At 41.3% G+C, this 22,416-nt stretch overlaps 1 protein-coding gene and 1 pseudogene across 2 annotated transcripts in view; both read right to left on the bottom strand.

Annotated features, from left to right (window-relative positions):
- The window catches only part of LOC132882540 (C-type lectin domain family 4 member F-like), a 162,367-nt pseudogene that overhangs the window by 65,302 nt on the left and 74,649 nt on the right, over nt 1-22,416 (bottom strand).
- acsl1a (acyl-CoA synthetase long chain family member 1a) overlaps nt 481-22,416 on the bottom strand; it is a 28,022-nt gene continuing 6,086 nt past the window's right edge. The window contains exons 1-21 of one of the 2 annotated variants that reach the window (XM_060916734.1): nt 19,202-19,262; nt 18,603-18,845; nt 17,699-17,813; nt 17,534-17,598; nt 16,271-16,372; nt 13,117-13,216; nt 12,673-12,848; nt 12,439-12,471; nt 12,260-12,311; nt 12,091-12,164; nt 8,965-9,042; nt 6,718-6,852; nt 6,329-6,463; nt 4,645-4,740; nt 4,478-4,550; nt 4,305-4,393; nt 4,077-4,193; nt 3,844-3,987; nt 3,643-3,744; nt 3,437-3,508; nt 481-2,576 (exon numbers count right to left, since the gene is read on the bottom strand). In XM_060916734.1, the coding sequence (XP_060772717.1) occupies nt 2,436-2,576; nt 3,437-3,508; nt 3,643-3,744; nt 3,844-3,987; nt 4,077-4,193; nt 4,305-4,393; nt 4,478-4,550; nt 4,645-4,740; nt 6,329-6,463; nt 6,718-6,852; nt 8,965-9,042; nt 12,091-12,164; nt 12,260-12,311; nt 12,439-12,471; nt 12,673-12,848; nt 13,117-13,216; nt 16,271-16,372; nt 17,534-17,598; nt 17,699-17,813; nt 18,603-18,797 (2,094 nt within the window). In that variant the 5' untranslated portion in view covers nt 18,798-18,845; nt 19,202-19,262 and the 3' untranslated portion in view covers nt 481-2,435. Of the gene's footprint in view, nt 2,577-3,436; nt 3,509-3,642; nt 3,745-3,843; nt 3,988-4,076; nt 4,194-4,304; nt 4,394-4,477; nt 4,551-4,644; nt 4,741-6,328; nt 6,464-6,717; nt 6,853-8,964; nt 9,043-12,090; nt 12,165-12,259; nt 12,312-12,438; nt 12,472-12,672; nt 12,849-13,116; nt 13,217-16,270; nt 16,373-17,533; nt 17,599-17,698; nt 17,814-18,602; nt 18,846-19,201; nt 19,263-22,416 lie in introns of those variants that run through there. The other variant, XM_060916733.1, reaches the window with a different exon arrangement.

Below are 22,416 nucleotides of genomic sequence, written 5' to 3'. Positions count from 1 at the left end.
AATGGCAATTGTGAGCCAGACCTTTTCATCCAACATCACTAATGCTCTAGTGATTACAAAAGCCTTGTAGGAAGCCTTCACTGCAGATGTCCTGTGTCCACATACTTCTGGCCATATGGTATGCGCGCATAGTATGAAATGTTGGTCTCCACTGACTAAAGCATGAGTCTACTGATGTTACTCTTACAAATGTGAATGCAAATTAAAGGTAAATGGCATTTTAAAGAGACCGGTAATGGATCCCTCACAACACCCTGCACGTTTCAGATAAAATCACTTTAAAATGTTATTAAAAGAAGTCACTAAATCTACAGCACTTAAAAACAGCAGTCCAGGCCAGCCTGCACTATGCTTTACACTTTAAAAAAAAAAAAAATAGTACAAAGTATATTTGACTTGAAATTGTAGCATTGTACAAGTTGATGTACAACTAAACCTTTAAGGTTTATAAAAAACCACAACCTTCCTTGTACATAAAACTCACACTGATCCATCCATTTATTTCACTCACACACAACAAATGACAGTACTGTAATAATAATAATACACTATATAAAACATCTGTACACAATATTGTTGAATCAGAGTGGCAGTGGTTATTTAGTTCAAATTTTAGAAGTACCTTTTTTAAAAAAATCAACCAATGTATCTTATATACACTTAATTTAAAAATGCAAGAAACTTGCCCGTTCTGATACATTTCTATAGCGACGGCTCATTCACAGGGACTTGTATGCCAATTAAGTTCGTTAATGCTCTGCATTAACAGATTAAAACGTGTGTGTAATGGCTGATGTGGTGAAGTTTGGCTTTTTGCGATTTCTCTGCAACAAGATGTTCGTTTTAGTCTTATTAACGTCGGGGGGGGGGGGGGGGGGAATAAACGAGGGAGGATCATGATGGAGTGGTTCTTTATAGCTCTTATAACAGAAGTGAGAACAGGAACTAAATACAGGAACGTCCAGAAAACAACATGAAATGGAACTATAAATGGATAAAAAAAAAAAAAACTTTAAGCAATAAATAACTGAATTTGCTGTGGTGTAAGAGGAATAAAATCACATGACATAACTCCACCTCTATCATTGATTATTTTCCTAAAACAGAACGCTCAAGAGTGTTTTGTTCATTTAAAACACTTCCCGCGTATCAGGCTGTACAATCATGACTGATTTTTGAGGTTACAGTCTATAAATTATTCGCACTACTTTAAATTCATTTTGCTTCGATGCTAGAAATGTAACCTGACTTGGTAATCAGTACAACGCCACATCTTTGGCACTAAACAGAAATAATTCATAAGCACATGGCACAGAGACAGCAAAGAACAAGTCAAGAAAACAGTGTACAAAAGCTCACAACAACCAAATATTTAAAAAAAAAACCAAACAATCATTACTTAAATTTACAAAAGGGAACCCTGTAGAGTACAGGGTGTTTCAACAAATTTGATATCATTTCACAATCTAATAACTTTGCCAATTCTCGTTATATTGACCTTAAATTTTAATAGCATGTGTGGAAACAGGTCAAAATTTTGTTTTTATCTTTTAAGGTATAGAAATGCCATTCACTGGAAAAGAAAAGGCGTTTTGTGTGTTAGAGCACGCTCGAACACAGTCGAACAAGACTGTGCAGCGTGCATTTATGAGAGAATTCTCTAAAAATGCACTGTTACCAGAAAAGACCGTTACCAAAGACATGCTGCAGCGTGTTTGGCAGGAGCTGGACTACCGACTTGACGTGTGCCGTGTCTCAGGCGGCGCGCATATTGAAAATTTGTGAAATCGTTCATGGAATCTATATACCTTTGAATTTCTCGTTAAAATTTTGAGGAATAAATCTTATATTGTTCAACATTAAGCCTGTTCAGTTTCATTTCCCTTGACTATGTAGTTTCCAGGATATTTACATCTCAAATATTATCAATTTTTTTTTTTGAAACACCCTACATAACTGTGTAACAATCTGATAAACTGAATAGAAATAATTTAATTAGAATATTAACAAAAATACAGTTTAAATAAACAGTTTGGATTTAAAAAAAAAAAAAAAGAAAATATTCGCCTCAAACACATTTGAAGTCGATTAGTCAAGACATGTTTGGTTTATACTACTACTACTACTATCACCACCACCACCACCAAACACGTCTTGGTTGATCGGCTACATTTTTTAAATAATATTTTTGCTCCGATGATTTCTGTTGAAATGACTAGTATTGACAGAAGGCTTTTACTGGCCTCAAGGCATTGAATAAACCACATTAGTTACCTCAATATGTTTAGGCAAAAAGCACACACTCGGCACCACCAAGTGGACATCATCATATCCGCACTTTATGTACAGAGAGAGGATGTGTGTTCAAGATCACCTCCCACTCCACTCCCACTCTGGCTTTCTCCACCTTCTTTCCCCTCCATCTCGCTTTGTGCTTACATCTTGATCTTGGTATAGAGCTGATTGATTTGTTCTCTGAAATGATTCTTCAGTTCAGTTCTCTTGGCCTTCAGGGTGGGTGTGAGGAGGCCGTTCTGCACAGAGAACATCTCAGGGCTCAGGGCGATGTCTCTTACCTGGACACACACACAGCAAACCATCAAAAATCCTTTCAAAAGCACAACACTCAGCTTGAACCGATTTGTGCCACCCCCTTTTTTTTCCATGGATGCAAACGGCGCGCCTTTTTGGCGGATGCCGCCTTTTTCACGGCTGTCTGGGGGACTTGTGTGAATCGCGCAGATCCGATGAGGTTTTTTTTTTGGGGGGGGGGGGGGGGGGGGGGGGGTGTTGGAGTGTCTGATTATAATTTCATCAAAGTAAATTCTGTATTAAAATTACTAAATAAGCAAATGCCGTTACAGTCCATGAAATATAGGAAGTATAAGTACGAGAAGAAAACAGTAAATCAGAAAGCTGCGCATGTAAAGCCAATTACGTAACTTGCGTAACTTGCGTTGGACTGATGGAAATCCTTGCGCGTGCAGTGAAGTGCAGCCGGCAGCAGATAATGGCGTGCAGCCAACTGGCTTTACGTGCGCAGCTTTCTGATTTACTGTTTTCTTCTCATACTTATACTTCCTATGTTTCATGGACTGTAGCGGCATTTGCTTATTTAGTAATTTTAATACAGAATTTACTTTGATGAAATTATAATCAGACACTCCAACGACCCCCCCCCCCCCAAAAAAAAAAAAAACCTCATCGGATCTGCACGATTCACGCAAGTCCCCCAGACAGTCGTGAAAAAGGCGGCATCCGCCAAAAGGCGCGCCGTTTGCATCCGTGTTTTTTTTTTTGCAAATGTCGAGTCGTGCAACTTTCCTCCACTCAAAGTCTTTTCTCTAAATACATGCACATAATATTCTTGCTTTATCGACAACATGATTAGCTAAACACTTTAGGATGTACGATTCGGAACATCACACACACTGACCTGCTCAAAGGACTTCAGGCCGCCTTCTTTCCCCAAGCGCAAGATATCCTCTAGAATGGCGTTTTTCATTTCCTGTCCAAATTGGCAAAATGTTAATTGTGAACATGATTATGGGGACATCTGCAAAACAATCTGAGAAATGCGACCTGGCTGTGAGCTAATACTGTTATACTGCACCCATGTGTGTGTGTGCGCGCGTGCACAACCTTGCTCTTGCATAGCTCGATGTAGGAGCCCTCAAGACCTCTTTTCTTGGCCCATCCTGGGAGGAAGTCAGGGTCTGGTACCACAATGCCAACTAAATACGCCTACAGACACAACACAGCATCTTAACATTTCCTGACACCCAAACACAGTTATATTTTACCGGCTTCACTGTATCCTGACAGTGTGTGCGTGTGTAGGACCTGCAGACTGTCTCCGTGAACAAAAATCTGAGCCACAGGGTCGCTGCGGATGTAGATGTTCTCAATCTTCTCAGGAGCGATGTACTCGCCCTGAGCCAGCTTAAAGATGTGTTTCTTCCTGTCTATGAGCTTCAGAGTGCCGTTCTGCAACATGAAGAGGAGAAGATTATAGAGGGTGCATGGAAATGCCTAAGAACAGCTGCTCCTGCTTGCTGAGGAAATGGAGGATTTACCGGAAGCCATTTGCCGACATCACCCGTGTGCAGCCAGCCTTCTGTATCGATGGCCTCTGCCGTCTTCTCTGGGTCTTTCAGATAGCCCTGGAACACGTTTGGTCCTTTCACACACACCTAAATGGGACGAGTCGTATATAAAACAAAAGACACGCTTTCAGGTGGAATAATTACACCATTTGTAGGTCCCCCTCAGGACTGAAGTTATGAAACGCAGCAGTGACTCACCTCCCCCTCTCCATTGGCTGCATGATAGCTCATCTCTGCTACATCCACCAGTTTAACATAATTACAGGGTAAAGGAGGACCCACGTGACCTAAAACACACACAGCACAGCAGGTGCATCTTTGTATATGTGTTGATGACCAAACGTGTGTGTCGTAGCATGTAGTAGTGTTACCTGCCGTCCAGTCTCCTGGCAGAGACATGGTGCATCCTGCAGTGCATTCGGTCTGTCCATAACCTTCATAAAACTGTCAGAAACCCAAGTTTATTTACCAATATTTTATATATTATTGATAGCAAGGAGAAAGTTGTGATGAAAATGGCGTAGATGTAATATTTCACCTGGCAGCCGAGAGCGGCCCGCAGGAAGGTCAGCACAGTGGGGGAAACAGGAGCAGCGCCGGTGATCATCAGCCTCACACGCCCACCCAGACTCACCTACAGATCAAAATAAATTAAATTAAAATTAATAAGCAAGCTGTGGTCAGTGGTATTTAACCGGAATTCTGTGGGACTCCCTAAAGTGAATGACGCATGAAATGGAATGACGAATGACAGCTAGTGATTTGAACAATAAATGGTCCCTTGTCATTCAGATTCTTATAAATGGAATAACGATTGAAATGTAGGTGGAATGACATGCTTTCAGCTCATGAAATGGAATGACATTGTTTCTAAGTGGAATGACATACTTTTAGGTTATGTTATCAGTGATATCACCTTTTACAAATGGAATGACAGCGTTTCCAGGTGGAATGACATACTTTAAGCTAATGTTATCAGTGATATCCCCTTTTACAAATGGAATGACAGTGTTTTTAGGTGGAATGACATACTTTGAGGCAATGTTATCAGTGATATCACCTATAACCTAACCCTAACCCTAGAAACAATGTCATTCCATTTGTTAATTTGATATCACTGATAACATTGCCTCAAAGTATGTCATTCCACCTAGAAACCTTATCATTCCATTTGTAAAAGGTGAGATCACTGACAACATTAGCTCAAAGTAAGTCAATACATATAGAAACCCTGTCATTCCATTTGTAAAAGCTGATATCCCACCAAGCACCCACTTATCTTATCCTAGGGAGGTCTAAAACTAAAGATTTCAATCGTTATTCCATTTGTAAGAATCTGAATGACAAGGGACCATTTATTGTTCAAATTTACTACCTGTCATTCGTCATTCCATTTCATGCGTCATTCACTTTAAGGAGTCCTGAATTCTGTCCAAAAATGTTCAGATATCCAAACATACTCATTTCACGTTCTCATTTGAGCCCAATTCCTAATGGTGCCCTAGTAAGCATACATGCTGCAATAGCCATCGATCCATTTCAGAGCTGATTTATATACACTTCCGTTCAAAAGTTTGGGGTCACCCAGACAATTTTGTGTTTTCCATGAAAAGTCACACTTTTATTTACCACCATAAGTTGTAAAATGAATAGAAAATATAGTCAAGACATTTTTCTGGCCATTTTGAGCATTTAATCGACCCCACAAATGTGATGCTCCAGAAACTCAATCTGCTCAAAGGAAGGTCAGTTTTATAGCTTCTCTAAAGAGCTCAACTGTTTTCAGCTGTGCTAACATGATTGTACAAGGGTTTTCTAATCATCCATTAGCCTTCTGAGGCAATGAGCAAACACATTGTACCATTAGAACACTGGAGTGAGAGTTGCTGGAAATGGGCCTCTATACGCCTATGGAGATATTGCACCAAAACCCAGACATTTGCAGCTAGAATAGTCATTTACCACATTAGCAATGTATAGAGTGGATTTCTGATTAGTTTAAAGTGATCTTCATTGAAAAGAACAGTGCTTTTCTTTCAAAAATAAGGACATTTCAAAGTGACCCCAAACTTTTGAACGGTAGTGTAACTCTAGCTTGTCTACATCACTGTGCTGGTACGTTCCAGGTTTATCAGAAAACGTCCAGATTTGTTTGCATGAAATTTAGACTGAATTCTGAAGTTCCAGCCTTAGTTTTCCACCTTCATTGTTTCTCGAGTTACCTGGACTTTGTTGAAGATTAGTTTGTCCCACATGCTGTCCTTCCTGACGACACCGCTGCGCAGCTCCGACTCTTTCCTCCTGGTGGCGAAGTCGAGCAGCCAGCGCTTCAGCGGTGTGTTCGCCTGCCCAAAGATCTGAACACGGTGCGTTAGTCATCACTTTGAAGATTTTTTTTGATTGGTTGATTGCACGACATGAACATTTTCATCCATTACACATCAAGTCAGTCACATGATCACTCATTATAGGTGGCTAGCTTGATCGTACACGTTCGACTTCCACTTCAGAGCAAAATCACATCGACGATCACAAAGCAACTATGCAAATGATGATGATGATGATGATGATGATTACACTATCATGTTTATCAGAATGTGCATGTCCTCACCTTGTCGAACATGCGGTTGAGGAGTCGGGGTACGACGGGGAACACGGTGGGTTTGAGAGTCTTCAGATCGTCCATCAGCGTACGGATGTCACCCTGAAAGTAACCGATCCTCGCTCCGTGCACCAGGATCACACTCTACACACAAATTGAGAATCAAAATTTTATTTAAAATAAATAAATAAATCACATGCAGAATATATCTAATCTGTATAGCGACCGAGCAGCATTATCAGCAGCAGCGGTGCATAAATGCACAAATATGCATACATGCAAATTTATATCTAATTAAACAAAAATATAACAAATGTAGCAGTTCTAAAAACAAGAACAAAAAATGCCAGAAATTTAAATTCATTCACGCAGAAATAAGGAGCCTTTTAATCTCTGCCAAGATATGGTTTGTTCAATTTTAAGCAGAACCTACTACTGACTAGCCTAGTAAACTAGACCCACCCGCCTAGCGGCCAAAAATATTTTTGCCTAGCGAATGGGTCTAGCCTCGCACCATATAAACAAAAACACCCCGGGCATCAAATCGTGCCCGCCAATCACAACGCAAGGTTTTTGTTTGGATTCTTTGGGCGGGCTTTTGCAGGAGTGACGACAAAGCTGCGCGACGCTGGAGAAAGCACAACAGGAAAGATGGCTACGGCTAGTGAACAGCGCGCGTTTGACTCCGCTTTGGAATCAGTTTTAGAAGAATTAGACTTGGAGTTTTCGTTGAAACATGAGCAGGAAGAGGCTCTCCGCTCATTCCTTTTCAAGAAGGACGTTTTCGCTGTTTTGCCGACCGTCTATGGCAAAAGTCTGATCTACCAGCTGGCTCCGCTCGTAGCCAAAAGGATGGGCTAGTTTGTGCAGTACGAAGAATTAATAAACAGCTTTGAAACATTACTTTTTGATTGTTTCTTATTTTCCCGTTATTTTAAATTTAAGGGAAATTATTTCACCAAACACCACTAAATAAAAACTCTCAAAAACAGTTTAAGCAAACCCTTGAAAAACACTTGGAAAAAAAAAAAAAATGAGTGTATGTGGTACAGACTCCAAACTTGTGGTCATTATCTCCAAACTTCTTAATATCTAGAACCTGTTTATTAATTAATACGCATTTTGAAAAATTATTTATTTCAAGGTCTCCCCCATTGCTTTCTGTCGCTCTGACTACGTCACAGTCACTGTTGCGCCAATTGGTCAGAGCGTTGGCCTATACGCACAGAGACAGTTTGAAAGACAGCGGTTTGTTCCTCCTACCCCCGTCGGAAATGTCTACGGATCGAGGCCAGACTAAATATTCACATTTAGTCTGGCTTGCCAGGCTAACTACTGACGCAATTTCCATCAAACTTAGCGGAAGGGTGTAGCACGGGCCAAGGAAGAACCTGTTAAATTTATGGAGTTTCCAAGAATTTCCAGCTCAAAAATGCCAAACGTTTTAAAATCCATAAGACAGCAGTAAAGCTCAATAGTCACAAAACATAACCAATGTAGAAATACAAAGTCTCCGTATCACAATCCACATTTAAAGGGTATCAGTAATCCTCAAGGGTACACACTGGCACGCGATTTTAATATTTTTGGAAATACAAAGTAGTCGAGACATATAAAGTGGTTGCGGTTGCAGATTTGCACATCACAGAAGACTCGAGTATTGTCCTTGGCGGAGGTCTGCGTTCTCCGAGTGCCTTCTAGTCTTAGTGATGTTCCATCACGTGAGGAAAATGTTGATATTCAAGACATTTGTAATATTGTCGTTGTCTTTGCACCTTTTAATTATCCATATAAAAGAAATCTCTCAGCCAGGTGATAGCTAGCTTTTGACCAGGTTCAAGAGAGACAACCTTGATGTTTCTTGGTATTACAAGTGTCATCTTCACCATACAGAGCATTTTCTTGCCTTTCTACTTTATCACATTTTTGTCTTTTTCGCTGTCTCTGTGCTTTTTTTATTGTCAGTATAAAAGAAAAGACATACTCGTCAAGTATTTGTTCGCTTTTGTAACCAGATATAACTAACGAAAAATTTAATTTTAGCAGATGAAACGGTTTGTTACTGATTTACACCAACACAACTGAGGAAAATGTTGACATTCCAAACATTTCTGTTTTACAACCAGCTGTATGTTCTGTTATAGAGTTTAGTTTTTTCACAAACCTGATTCAGTTCACTGGACCTCAGACCTCTGTGTGTTGAATTAGGTGCATTAGAAGACATTTATTCGATCGAGGACTCCGTCATATACATACCTGTACCACCCTCTCGAACATGTGAGCTAGAGGAAGGTAAGATACGTGGATATCGGTGTGGTTGAGCATGCAGTGTATCTGTAAAAACACACACACACACACTCAGGATAAATCACACTGTACCTCCAACGCTCTCTCAAACATGTGAGCAAGAGGCAAGAAGGAGACGATAGTGTCGTGACGATTCAGCCTTATCTTTCCCTACTCTCACACACACACACACACACACACACACACACACCAGAAAAGAAAGTAGGTGGACAATGAAAGAGGAAATGAAACAAGACAATCAAGAAAAGAGATGAGGAAAAAAACAACTTAAAGAAAGACAAACATGGCACACAAAAACATACACAATTTTCCCCAAACGTCATCATGTTTGGTGTCTGAGGTTCACTTCTTTAGATTTTGCACTGACTATGTAGCTACTCGAGTTAACAAGTAATACAAACTGCATTTTTTGTCGTCTTTTCAACTTCGGTTGAGACACAAAAGAGCGGCTGATGAAGGAACGACTGTTTATAGCTGCTCTCTTTCATGCAGATGCTCCACAACATTCAATGCAACATGTAAATTGTACAGTGTGACTTTCTTGAATACATTTTTAAAAATGTAATTGTTCACAAATTAACGTGGTAGAAGAAAAATAAAGGGTTTCCCCATCATAAAAAAACCCACAGTATTAAGCCAATTTCTACACATTTTTATGGCTTTCAAGTTTAATTTCCATACTTGAACATAATCATACGCAGAGGTGGACAAAGTACCCAGCTTCATTACTTTAGTCAGAGTACAGATCCCACTGGTCAAATGTTACTCTGATACAAGTGAAAGTTGTCCAGTCACATTTTTACTTAAGTTAAAGTGCTTTTAAAAATACTTAAGTATTAAAAGTACAATTTCTGTCAACGCATCATTGTATTATTGCCACAACGCTTACAAAACCTAATGCCGTGACCAAAGACAGAAATGTGAATTCACAAAGTGAACGCATGCTGTGCCATCATGGTGGTTTAACGTTAAGCTAGCTAGTCAGTGAAGCTCCACCTGACATGCTAGCAAACGCTTTTCAAACTCCAAATCATATTGGGTAGCTAACGCTACTAGAAAAGAAAGATTTCTACATTTTGTTTATTTGGCAAGATTATGCTAAAACATGTTTCTGAAAGGACTTCAGATAAGTTAACGTTATTCATGTTAGTGTAACTCCGTTTTTACATGCTAACTAACAGTGTTCAAGTTAACTAGCTGTGTGTAAACGTTAGCCGTGGACAAGGCGATGGCAACTTGGCGGGCAAATCCATAGAAAGTCATTTGATTAACCAGACTGCAACGCTATTGCAACGTTATCGCGAGCTCTAAAAGCACAGACAACTTCATTGCAAGCTTTCTCTTGGAATAAAACGTTTATATACCTCAATATGCTTCCGAAGGTTGGACGATGAGTTTTTGTAGGCCGTGATGTGCTTTGTTTGCCGAAAACGAACCAAACATTTAAAATGAAACGTATCTTTAATCCTTTCAGAAAACTGAAGCATGAGTTTTAGGTATGGCCATGGGTACGTGCATTCCCCAGAAGAACCGCCTCCTTCCATTCTGCCATTTAACTGATTGTGTTTAAATAATGCTGCTGAGAAATTACTGAACTTGATTTTATACAGTCTACAGATGTGACATGACCCTAGTGATTACTGATCGGCTGTCTCAGTGTCACCTGCGAAAAAAACATCACATTTTAGAAAAGAAAAGAAAAACACATCCACTTTCAAAGCTGCTTCATAGTAACGAGTACCTTGACAGAAATGTAGTGGAATGAAAAGTACAATATTTGTCTTCCAAAAGTAGTGAAGTTAAAGTCATAAGTTTCCAAAAAAAAGTACAGATACTCAAAAAGTGTACTTAAGTACAGTACTCAAGTAAATGTACTTTGCTACTGTCCACCTCTGTTTGCTGGTATATTTACAGAAGACATCCTGCTCCAACAACAATAGTTTGCTTGCTTGGTAGTGACTTGACTACAACACTGCGCATGTAACAATATGTGATGATAAACTGCGATACAAATTTATGACAATTCAAATCAATTTAAAAAAAAAAAAGAATAATGATTATCAGGGTGTGTAGTTTTCCTAGCTGTAATCATGTTTAGACAGCAGAGGGCGCAATAATATAAACCAATGAGAAGCAGGAAGGCGGCACGGTGGTGTAGTGGTTAGCGCTGTCGCCTCACAGCAAGAAGGTCCTGGGTTCGAGCCCCGTGGCCGGCGAGGGCCTTTCTGTGTGGAGTTTGCATGTTCTGCCCGTGTCCGCGTGGGTTTCCTCCGGGTGCTCCGGTTTCCCCCACAGTCCAAAGACATGCAGGTTAGGTTAACCGGTGACTCTAAATTGACCGTAGGTGTGAATGTGAGTGTGAATGGTTGTCTCTGTCTATGTGTCAGCCCTGTGATGACCTGGCGACATGTCCAGGGTGTACCCCGCCTTTCGCCCGTAGTCAGCTGGGATAGGCTCCAGCTTGCCTGCGACCCTGTAGAAGGATAAAGCGGCTAGAGATAATGAGATGAGATGAGATGAGAAGCAGGAATGCACATGATTCTAATGCTGTGCAACTCATCTTGCCCAATATGCGAAGGCCAGTTGAAGGCATGTAATGTGATATCGTTCATTCGCGATACAAATTTATGGTGATTTGAATCAATGAAATAAAAAAAAAAATTTAATTGTGATTATCATGAGGCTGTGTAATCTCAGTTTCTTGTATGTGCAATTGCATTGTTTAGATAGCAAAGGGCTGTCTAAATAACGTACAATTGCGGGAATGCATGTGACTTCACCGTAGGCGGAAACATCACAGCTCTAATATCACGAAAACACAAAAAAAAAAACCAGATCTAAAATGCAACAGAGCTGCTGTGTGACTGACTGTACAAATAGATTGTCGCAAAACAAATCCATGCTGAATGGGATGTCTTCTAAGAGGAATATGTCTGCATCTAAGCATGAAGTAGTTACAGAATTATGAAGCGCAAAAATGGTTCCACGTTAATTCTTTCATTTTATTGATCAGGTTTGAAGTGTTAAAATACACTAATGAGATGCCAACTCTGAATCAGAAAACATCAGCTTTACCTGGGTGATGCGGATGAACGCGGCACAGTTGGAGATGACGTTGCAGTGTGTCAGCATCGCGCCCTTCGGATTCCCTGATTTTGGGGGGATGACACGACAGCTTTTAAAAAAAAAAAAGTACTAGTGTGCAACCACAATGAAACATACACACTCTCCGTCTCTCACACACCTGTAGTTCCACTGGTGAAGCAGATCAGCGCGAGGTCTTCAGGTGCAGGAGGCTACAGCAGATCAAGCACAAAGAAAAGAAAGAAGAAAAAATAAATCAGCAAACCAAAAAAAAAAAAAAAAATCAGTTTACATCAGCTCCATCAATACAATTTTATTCATCTGGAGTCATTACATTACCAGAGGGCGTCGGTGATAGGCTTTGCCAAGAGCCTGCAAGAAACACATTTAGTTCAGCTTCTAAAGTGTGTGGGTTCGGGGGAGCATAGGCAAACCTTATAACCGTTGCATGAAAACCAGATTTAAAAAGCAACATGCTGGTATGGATAATATGCAAGAAAAAGAGTATAAGGAAATCAGAAGTGTGTGTGTGTGTGTGTGTGTGTGTGTGTGTGTGTGTGTGTTTGTTTTAACCTCCAGTTCCCTCAGGCTGATAATCTGGATGCCCGCCTTTTCTGCTCGTTTAGTGAGCTCACTGTTCTTCTCCTCCATCAAAACAATGGTCCTGATGCTATGCCTGCAACCCGACACACACTCCAGCAACATTCGCGCCTTCTCCACCATGTCACAGATCACCGTCGACATCTCAGCTAGACAGAGAGAGAGATTATGAGGGACGACAGACAGAGACACCAAAATTAATCCCATTACATCTGTTCAGAAGAATCCCGATTTACAACTTTTTACAAGTTAATATAATAAAATCTGGGGTTTTTTTGGTATTTATTCTGACTGTGCAGACCAGGGTGGAAACCACCACTGCTACAGGTTTACTCCACACTTTAAACTCAAACCAAACCAACAAAAAATGGTCACACCTTTTTGAACATGATTGGCAGGGTGTGTTTGGTTTCTTACCTTTATTGATAATGTAGCTGATGGCCTCGGCACCCAATGTGTCATACAGTGGAACAGCCACCAGTGAGTACGTGTAGCAAGCCAGCTCAGATATAGTCCACTGTAACCACAGTGCTAATAATCAAACACGATACTGGAACAGCAAGGCCAATAAAGACATTTGGGCTTGAGATCCAAAGACAAATATGAGATTATGGTTCAAAAGATCATCTTTCATTTCCTGATATTTACATCTAGATGTATTAGACATGGCACATTTTGCTTGAACCCACCCATTTTCCAGGTGATCAAAAATATTGGAACACATGGCTGATGGGTGTTTCTTCAGATATGGCCTGTTAGATTTATTGTTCAAACAATTAATAGCTCTGAATATGCCTAATCTTAATTTGTGAATTGTTTTTCACCTGTATAGACTGCATTTTTTTGTTAAAAAAAAGGATAAATCAACATGAAAACCAGAGAGCTGCCTATGGGAGAGAAGCAAGCCCTTTTGAAGCCGAGATGAAGGAAAAATCAGAGCCATTGCAGAAGCACTCGGCATAGCCAATACATCAATCTGGAATGTCCTGGAAAAGAAAGAAACCACTGGTATGCTAACAACCAGACATCAGGTCAGCCAAGGAAAACAGTAGCAGTTGATGACACATGCTGCGCGAGCTGTGAAGAAAAACCCAAAAACAAGTCAATGGCATCACCAACAACCTCCACAGGGCAGGACTGAAGGTATTGCTGTTCGAAGACAACTTCAAGAACAGAAATATAGAAGCCACACAACAAGATGCAAACCACTCACTCAACAGTAAGGATCAGAAGGTGAGACTGGAATTTGCAAAGTAATACAGAGATGAGTCACAAAAGTTGTGGAACCAAGATCAACATCTACCAAAGTGATGGAAAGGCTAAAATGTGGAGAAAGGAAGGACCTTCTTATAATCTAGTCCAGAGGTGGGCAAACTACGGCCCGCGGGTCACATCCGGCCCGTTGGCGTTTTTAATCCGGCCCGCGGAAGACAATCATATAAACGCGATTGAGCAGATCTATAAACTATAAGCGTCAGTGTTATCACGTAGACAGGTGTTCTAGAGATCCGTCTTTCCAGTCAGTCGTATTCACACGAGATTACATGTGCAGAGTGGTGCAGCGCATGCCATGGAAATCATTCTGGCACCCGTGCCACTGATGATCTCGAGAACACAGGATAAAACTTTACAATGAGTGGTCCTAAAAAAAGAAAAGTGGACAGTGAGTGCAGGGTGTTCAATAAAGAATGGACAACTAAATATTTTTTTGCTGAAGTCCGATCAAAGGCTGTATGCCTTATTTGCAAAGAAACCGTTGCAGTTTTAAAGGAATATAACATCAAACGGCACTTTTCCTCCAAGCATGCTAATTATGCTAACAACCAGTCAGCGCAAGCACGGACGAATACAGCCCAGCGGTTGCTGAGTGAATGTGAGTATTAACTCATTTATGTCCCTGTCTGCTATTATAGGTGTATTATGAGCAGCTGACCTTGCTTCTGCTTGTATCTGTTCCTGGACTTTTGCCTGTGGAGGTTATTCTGATCTATGAGTGGCCTTTTGGAATATGAAAACCTGTTTGGAACCTGTGTTTTGATTTTTTGAGGACTGGAAATATTTCAGTGAGTGACTTTGAACCTGAAAACCAGTTTGGAGTTTTTTGCTTTCTTGAGCCGTTTTGTCTGATTTTGTGGGCTGGATGGATCCAGTGCCAAACCACTGAACTGCAAACATGTTGGCATGGTGTGGTACCCAAACTGTTGAACTGCAAACATTTTGGAATGGTGTGGTACCTCTCCTACTAATGGTGGTTGGTTGTACTGGCAGGCTGGAAGTGGATGGTTAAAAAAAAACAACACTCAGGTGTAAATCTACGAGTTCAGTGAAATGTACAAAAATGATATGTACTGATATGTAATTTAGTTCAATTTAATGATATGCAATTTAGTTGTATGTATAAAATGATACAAATATACAAATACACTGGCATCCTACTCATCCTGGCAGCTCAAAGATGTAATTTAAGAATTAAGTGTGCTACTTTTCTTACTATCACGTGTGTGTGTGTGTGTGTGTGTGTGTGTGTGTGTGTGTGTGTGTGTGTGTGTGTGTTACTTTTCTGGATGGATCCAGTGCCAATCTATTGAACTGCAAGCATTTTTCTGCTCTGCCTTTGTTGACTGAGAACTAAAATAAATGTCAATCTGATCTGCATTTGGGTCTCTGTCAGTGAAGGCCTTACAATAACACTAAAGCTTTTCCGGTTTATGTTCGATATGTATGAATTTGGTGTTGGCCCGGCCCGCCTGGCAAATTTCAAAAGTCAATGTGGCCCCTGAGCCAAAAAGTTTGCCCACCCCTGATCTAGACGATACGAGCTCATCGGTCAAGCATGGTGGAGATAGTCTCACGGCTTGCACCCAACACAAAGGACTTCATCAGAGGGGGAAAAATGAAAGGTTTTAGACTAGTCGAGTCAATCACCAGACCTTAACCCAATTGAGCAGCATTTCATGTGAGCTGGGAAAATGGGACCCAGGTTAAAAAAAAAAAATCCCAGAGTTTTCTTTTACTACATCTCGGTATAAACACAGGCGGCATGGTGGTGTAGTGGTTAGCACTGTCGCCTCACAGCAAGAAGGTCCTGGGTTCGAGCCCAGCGGCTGGCAAGGGCCTTTCTGTGTGCGCGTGGGTTTCCGCCGGGTGCTCCGGTTTCCCCCACAGTCCAAAGGCATGCAGGTTAGGCTAATTGGTGGCTCTAAATTGACCATAGGTGTGAATGGTTGTCTATGTGTTAGCCCTGCGATGATCTGGCAACTTGTTCAGGGTGTACCCTGCCTCTCGCCCATAGTCAGCTGGGATAGGCTCCAGCTTGCCTGCGACCCTGTAGGACAGGATAAGTGGCTACAGATAATGGATGGAGGTGTAAACACCAAGAAATGAGAAGTGAAAATCTGATTCATCATTTGATCTTAAACCCAAATGTCTTCAGTGCAAAGCAAAAACAAAAGAATTCGTCTTGACGTTCCTGTACTTTCAGAGAGAACTATACATCCCCAAAATCATCCTGCACAACACTGTTGTCATGGATACTTCAAGCTTGTGCGGGCAAATAAACTTCAGTGTGTACCTCAGGTCTGTTCTGGGAGAAGATACCAATGTATTTGTCTCCTGCTTTACTGTGACCTTTGTGGAGCAACGCTGAGCCAATCATCTCAGCCCTGTCTGCAACCTACAAACACACACACACACACACACACAATATTCTAAATAATGTTTCTATATTAATATAGATTTTAATAGAGATAATATCGCAAGACATGAACAATACAGACACTTGTTGTGCTTGTATCAATCCCATTGGTTACCTTGGTGCAGGAGGGCTAGGACTGTACTCAAATTAGTTACAGTGTTTATCTGGGAGAGGGGAGTTGGTGGGGTGGGCTGATTGGTCACACTACCACTGGGTGCAGGATTTATAGTCCAATTAATTACAGTGTCATCAGGTACGGGTCTGACTCGTTACAGGGATGTTGAAATAGTAACTATAGTCTGATTGGTTACAGAGTCATGAGGCACAGGCAGTGAGGTACAATTGGTAACAGTGGTGTGAAGAATGATAGGTATTGTAACAGGGAAGGGTTTCTATGGCCAGGGTGTTAACCCGATGCAGACTAGCCAGGCTGCCACCTTAATACCCAACCATGGGGTGTCCTGGCCTGCTATCATAGACTGAGAAGCCGTTGGAGACCACTCTGGAGAAGACGTGACATCTCCCGACACCAAGCAACGGGTCTACAATGCTGTGGTTTTGTCTGTGCTGCTCTACGGCGCAGAGACCTGGCCTCTCAGCAAGACTTTGGCCACCTATGTTCTCGGCTTCAAGACCTGTGCCCTCAGGGCCATTGAGGAGGTGCGTTGATACAACTGTGTCTGCAATGAGGAGCTCCACCAGAGGACTAACCAACCAAATATCTTCCGCACCATTGTACAGCTCCATGTTTGGTGCCTCAGACACATCCTGTGCTGCACAGACAACCACCCCACAAGAGCCATTTAAAAGTCTGATCCGCCAGCAGTGGGATGGAGATGCCCTCATGGCCGACCACGCACCCATTGGAATGATGCCGTTCATCAAGACCTCCAGCAGATTAATTTGAAACTGGAGGATGTCCCAGCACTCAGCCAAGACTGTGAGAGATGGCGGAGTTCAGTGGCACTGGTGGACTCAACGCCATCCTGGCATAAGGTTTAGGAGGAGGTGTAAAGAATGGAAACCAATTGGTTATAGTGGTGATGGGAATGAGAATTGTGGTCTGATTGGTTACAGGATGTTCTATATCATTGCTTAAAATCTCCTGTTGTTACATGGCTAAACGCTATGACTTCTTACCTCTTTGTACGAGAGCCACTCATATGGCTGTTTTGGTTTTCTCGATCCTAAACAAGGGCCATTATCTGAGCAGGACAAACAGAAATAACGCTTAACATCAACACTTGCAGGAGATCTGCTTTGTAAAAAAAGTACCAAAAACATCCATTTAAGACAGACACTTACTGGACACTCTGATGCCACGCAGAAACACCTCGTACATGGTCCGTGCATCGTCATAGAAGTGCGTCATCAACCTGTTGCTGTCCAGGAGGATGGAACGGCGAGCGTATTCCTCTCCCTAGAAAACATCCCAAATGTAGTCGTGCTGCTAAGACACGTCTGACAACTCAGATTACGTCTTTGTTTAGAACTGGAGTTACAGAGGCAAGGCTGATGATAATAATCAGTATATCCAATTTAACAGATACTGACATGGAGATGCATCTTCAGGAATATACAGCATCTTATTCTTGCTAGGATAGTTAATCTCCATTCTGTACCACATTCTCTTCGAGACACAAGCACGGTTTAACATGAAGTACTGTTGCTTAAAACACAAGTAATACATGCACCAAGACGTTTGTTTTGTTGTCCTGCCACCTGACAGTGTAATGAACATCCCCCTGGCTGTCTTCATACAAAGACTAAAAACCCATTTCTTCACTCCACACCCAAGCCTCAACTTGTACTAATCCCTCTCTAACAGGGGTTTGGCTGAAATAGTATTCCTAAACCATGTCTGGGTTATAAATAGTGATACAGAGACAACGAACACAGAGGAAGAAAGACAGATAAAGATGTGCAGATGGAGAGTTACAAATGGAGAGACAGAGAAAGATGATGGCCTGAGGTTTTCTCTTTCTTGTAAATACAGACTGACTGTTGCCAAGGCTGTTGCTATGGCAACTGAGCAGGCTGCACACATCATCTCTTAAATCCATTTTCATTAATGTCTCATACAATTAACGGTTGCATCAATTCTATAACGGATAGTAACGTAACGTTTTTAAGTAGCAAACAGAACATAGCGTGATAGACATTTCAGAAAAACATCACTGTTCCAGGTGTAATGCTGTAAGAGCTGTACCTCCACCTCCACAGACTGCATGGTGAGGTCGCAGGGGGGTTTCAGGGCTCGTGGTCTGGTGGCATACCAGTAAGTGGTGATGGCAGCGAATGCACCCATGCCCATCAGCGTGTTGGTGGGTAAGCTACACACATATTCCCTGAAGTCCCCCAATTCAGGCATCCGGAACTGCCAAATCAGATCCTGCACCTGCATGGCTTGGCCACCGAGAGGCGCTCCTCAATCAGAAACACATACACAAGTCTGGACAGAAAGAACAAAGACTGGTGAAACAGGTAGCTTGAATTATATCAACGTTAACTTCACAACTTGGATTTGTGTAGCCAAGGTAGTGCGACTTCTTCAGCTGTCAGTCATAGTGAGGTAGGCATGGCCTTTGTACCTGTCAAGCCCAGTAAAGTCCTCTGTGCTGACATTAACACAAACTGTCACTCAAAAACAAACTAGCCAGCTAAAATTACTGGAAGCAACAGACTGGAAGTTTACACTAAATATTCCTGTATACACAAATTGATCACAAACCAGCAACCACACACACACTCTCCAGTGACCCCGTCCTTCAGCCAACCCAGCCGCTGCTGAAAATAGTCCTCACACACCTGCATACTCGTGACTCAGCTGAATATAGCAGTAGGGTCACACCACAGATCACAGAAGTCATATCTCCGAGTGCATTTATAGAAGAAAAAAAAAATGGGCATGTCACTAAGTCCATATTTTGAATGTGTTGGAGAACTCTGAAGTGCATACATGGAAATGTGGGTTTGTCTTTGACTCCATATATGTAAGACTAGAGGAAAGTCATTGGCATTCATTTATACTCACGTTAGCCAATCCAAAGCCATCCGTCTTTCCCAAAAACAAGCCTATCTATCTGACTCAGGCATGCCCATCTATGTCATTCAGACACACCTTGCCATATCCCTCAAGGTCACACCCACTAGTTTGCTCTATAACTATATAGTGCTCCATCCTAGCGAATAAGTACTAAATCCAAACACAAACCCACACACACAAAGTGAATCTCCATGCTGACAGCTGTGAATCGCACGATTTAGAGCAGAACAAAAAGTCAGTGGTTTATGGAATTGTGCGTTTCAGTAGTGTGAGCTACTGAAAGCCAGTGTTAACATTGTAGGGCCCTTAGGAGGGTCGCTAAATGACTAAGAATAGAAGAGCAACACCCACTCAAATCTCACACACGGCTTCATAGAGACACAAATATTCCATCTTCCTCCCTGTCTCTTGGTTGGATCTAAATGTTTGAGCAGAGCAATATAAACCCTGAATATATGTGTGTGAGTGAGAGAGAAAGAGAGAGAGAGACAGACAGACAGTCATTTAGTAGACCAGCATGATCTTGGCATTCATCAAGCAGGGTTTTTTTTTTTTTTACCACTTCCCTATTTTACACACACACACACACACACACACACACACACACCTGACCCACATTAAAAGCACAAGTGTGTTTATATAAAAATACCAACAGAGCGTGTTGGAGCTGATAGTCGTGTGGGTCGACACAGCTGGAGGAGTGTACGATGTTGACCTACTGCTCATCACACAATACCAAACACACACACAGAGAGAACAAAAGGAACACATTCTCCATATGCCGGAAACTCAGTTAGCAACCCTCACCATGTGACACCACGTGATTGTGTGTGTGTGTGTTTTTGTTTGTCTCAAGAAAAGCCATCACAGTTTGATTAATTATACTTAGCCTTGGCTGCTAAAGAGTCATTTGAATTATATGGAGCCTTTTTACAGTAAATAACCATCACATCTGAGAGAAATGTGGACGTTCCTGTTGGTTACGTCTTGTTTTCACCGTCACTTTGGGCTTTACACAGTCCATATGAAAGACTTCATGGCTACATCAAGCTAGCTAAGAATGAGTCATTTCTAGTCATTAGCTAGCTAATGTGCAGCATTGCTTTAATTGATAAATATTCATTTTAAAGCATTTAAGAGAAAGCTCCACAATGGTGGACAAGTGGTTTCACATCGCTAATGTCCTCAGTCTTTAAAATGTATACATCTAAAGTCGTGCATGCGCGTGTGCGTGATGGAAAAACAACGGTTGTTAAATTGAGGAAGTGAAACCAGCCACAGGTTTAAAAGGAAACCCCGCTATGATCACGAAAGCTGTTGTTGCTAAAGCCTTACAAAAGACTTATTGTTTCACTCACTCTCACAAAATCTCTTACTTAATGGGCCCTGTAAATTCTTGTGTGACAACAAGATTGTAAGCTTACTACTGTAAAACTTTCTGATTCAATTCTAATCCCTATTAGCACATTTTATATAAGAAACTATTTAGCATTTAGCTTAGCAAACATGGCTAACCACTGTCCTGTCAGGACTCCAGATTTGATCTAGCTACCTATGCAAGTTACACAGGTAATGTTTAGCAACTACATGCTATCCTCCCTTCACACGTTTATTTAATACATTCTTTTATAAGCCAGTATCTCACTGGGCTGTGAAGCCTGCGACTAGTTGGAGACAACAATTGCGATAAAATATGCGAATTAGCAACAATTTTCACTTGGAATCACACTGAATTGATATTCGCATATTTTACCGCAATTGTCGTGTCTCCAACTAGTCGCAGGCTGTCGCAGCCTGGCTTTCCCTCGGCAGGCAGGGAAGTAGAGGAAGCCTCACAGAAACTGACTTGAGAAGGGTTCGCGGCGGCTTTGCAACAGCAGCGACGCATTTGCAGCTATTTTGAGAGAAATTTTGTCACATTCATTTTTTGAACATGTTCAAAATTTCAGCGACGAAGGAGCGATACTTTGCAACTCGTGCAAGGAAACTGATAAGCTCCGCGAATGTTTCAAGACACTTTTGAAACTCTCTCGCGAATGACGTTCGCAATTTGTCGCAAGCTGTCGCAGCCCAGTGAGATACTAGCCATACAGAAACAGTATTTAGTATTTAATTGTTTGCTAGTTGCTCCAGTAACAAGCCCTTGATATCAAGGTGAACAAATACGCTCTATTTAATACTTTATCACTAACAGGCAGCTAGGTATATATTTATGCTTAGCTAATGTACTCTGACGCAAGCTTTAGTGAAAAGTTACCCATGTTTTAATGAGTAAAAAATTATTTTTCAATTCGCACAACAGTACAACGTGTTGTACAGTATGAACTACATGTTGCTAATCAATATTCGTCCCGCTTTACAATAAAAGACGTGTTTTATTGGAAAAGAAATTGCTGTAATTTTAAGAAAATCCTGTCACAGATACATGATTACGGTTTGATTACGTGTACCAAAATTTTGTGTTTGTTAAACCATATAATTGGCACAGTTTATCCAATTACAGTGGAATGTTCTTGATCGTCTGTGACTGGATAGGATGATCACAGAGACTCGTCTGAGTGACAATACGTTAGACATGTTACGGGTCAACCACAGGACTGAAAAACGCAAACGATTAGTCAATGGAAGAATCTAGAACATGTTCTGGGATGATAGCCCATGTGCGTGTGGGCAGGGGGTGGGTACCCTGCTACATTTATATATGTGCAAATACAAGTGACACCAAGTTACCTCCATTCAAATCTTTAGTCCTCTCAGCTTCTCACTCATATCAACCCACTACACTGCCAACACGAGTTAATGAGTTAAAATGGGGAGAATGATTACTAGAATATGATAAATGGCTCCAATGGCCACGTCAACGATATGGGTAAATATGAACAGCTAAAAAAAAAAGTCAAAATAAAAATAGATAAGATCAGTAAATATGGGCTGGAAAAAAAAATCAGCAATATGGGTAGTATGGACAAATACAGCT

This window comes from Neoarius graeffei, chromosome 3 (assembly GCF_027579695.1).
Source record: "Neoarius graeffei isolate fNeoGra1 chromosome 3, fNeoGra1.pri, whole genome shotgun sequence".
Lineage (NCBI taxonomy): Eukaryota > Metazoa > Chordata > Actinopteri > Siluriformes > Ariidae > Neoarius > Neoarius graeffei.
Note: the sequence above shows the minus strand (reverse complement) of the source record. Positions and strands in the feature narration are given on the sequence as shown.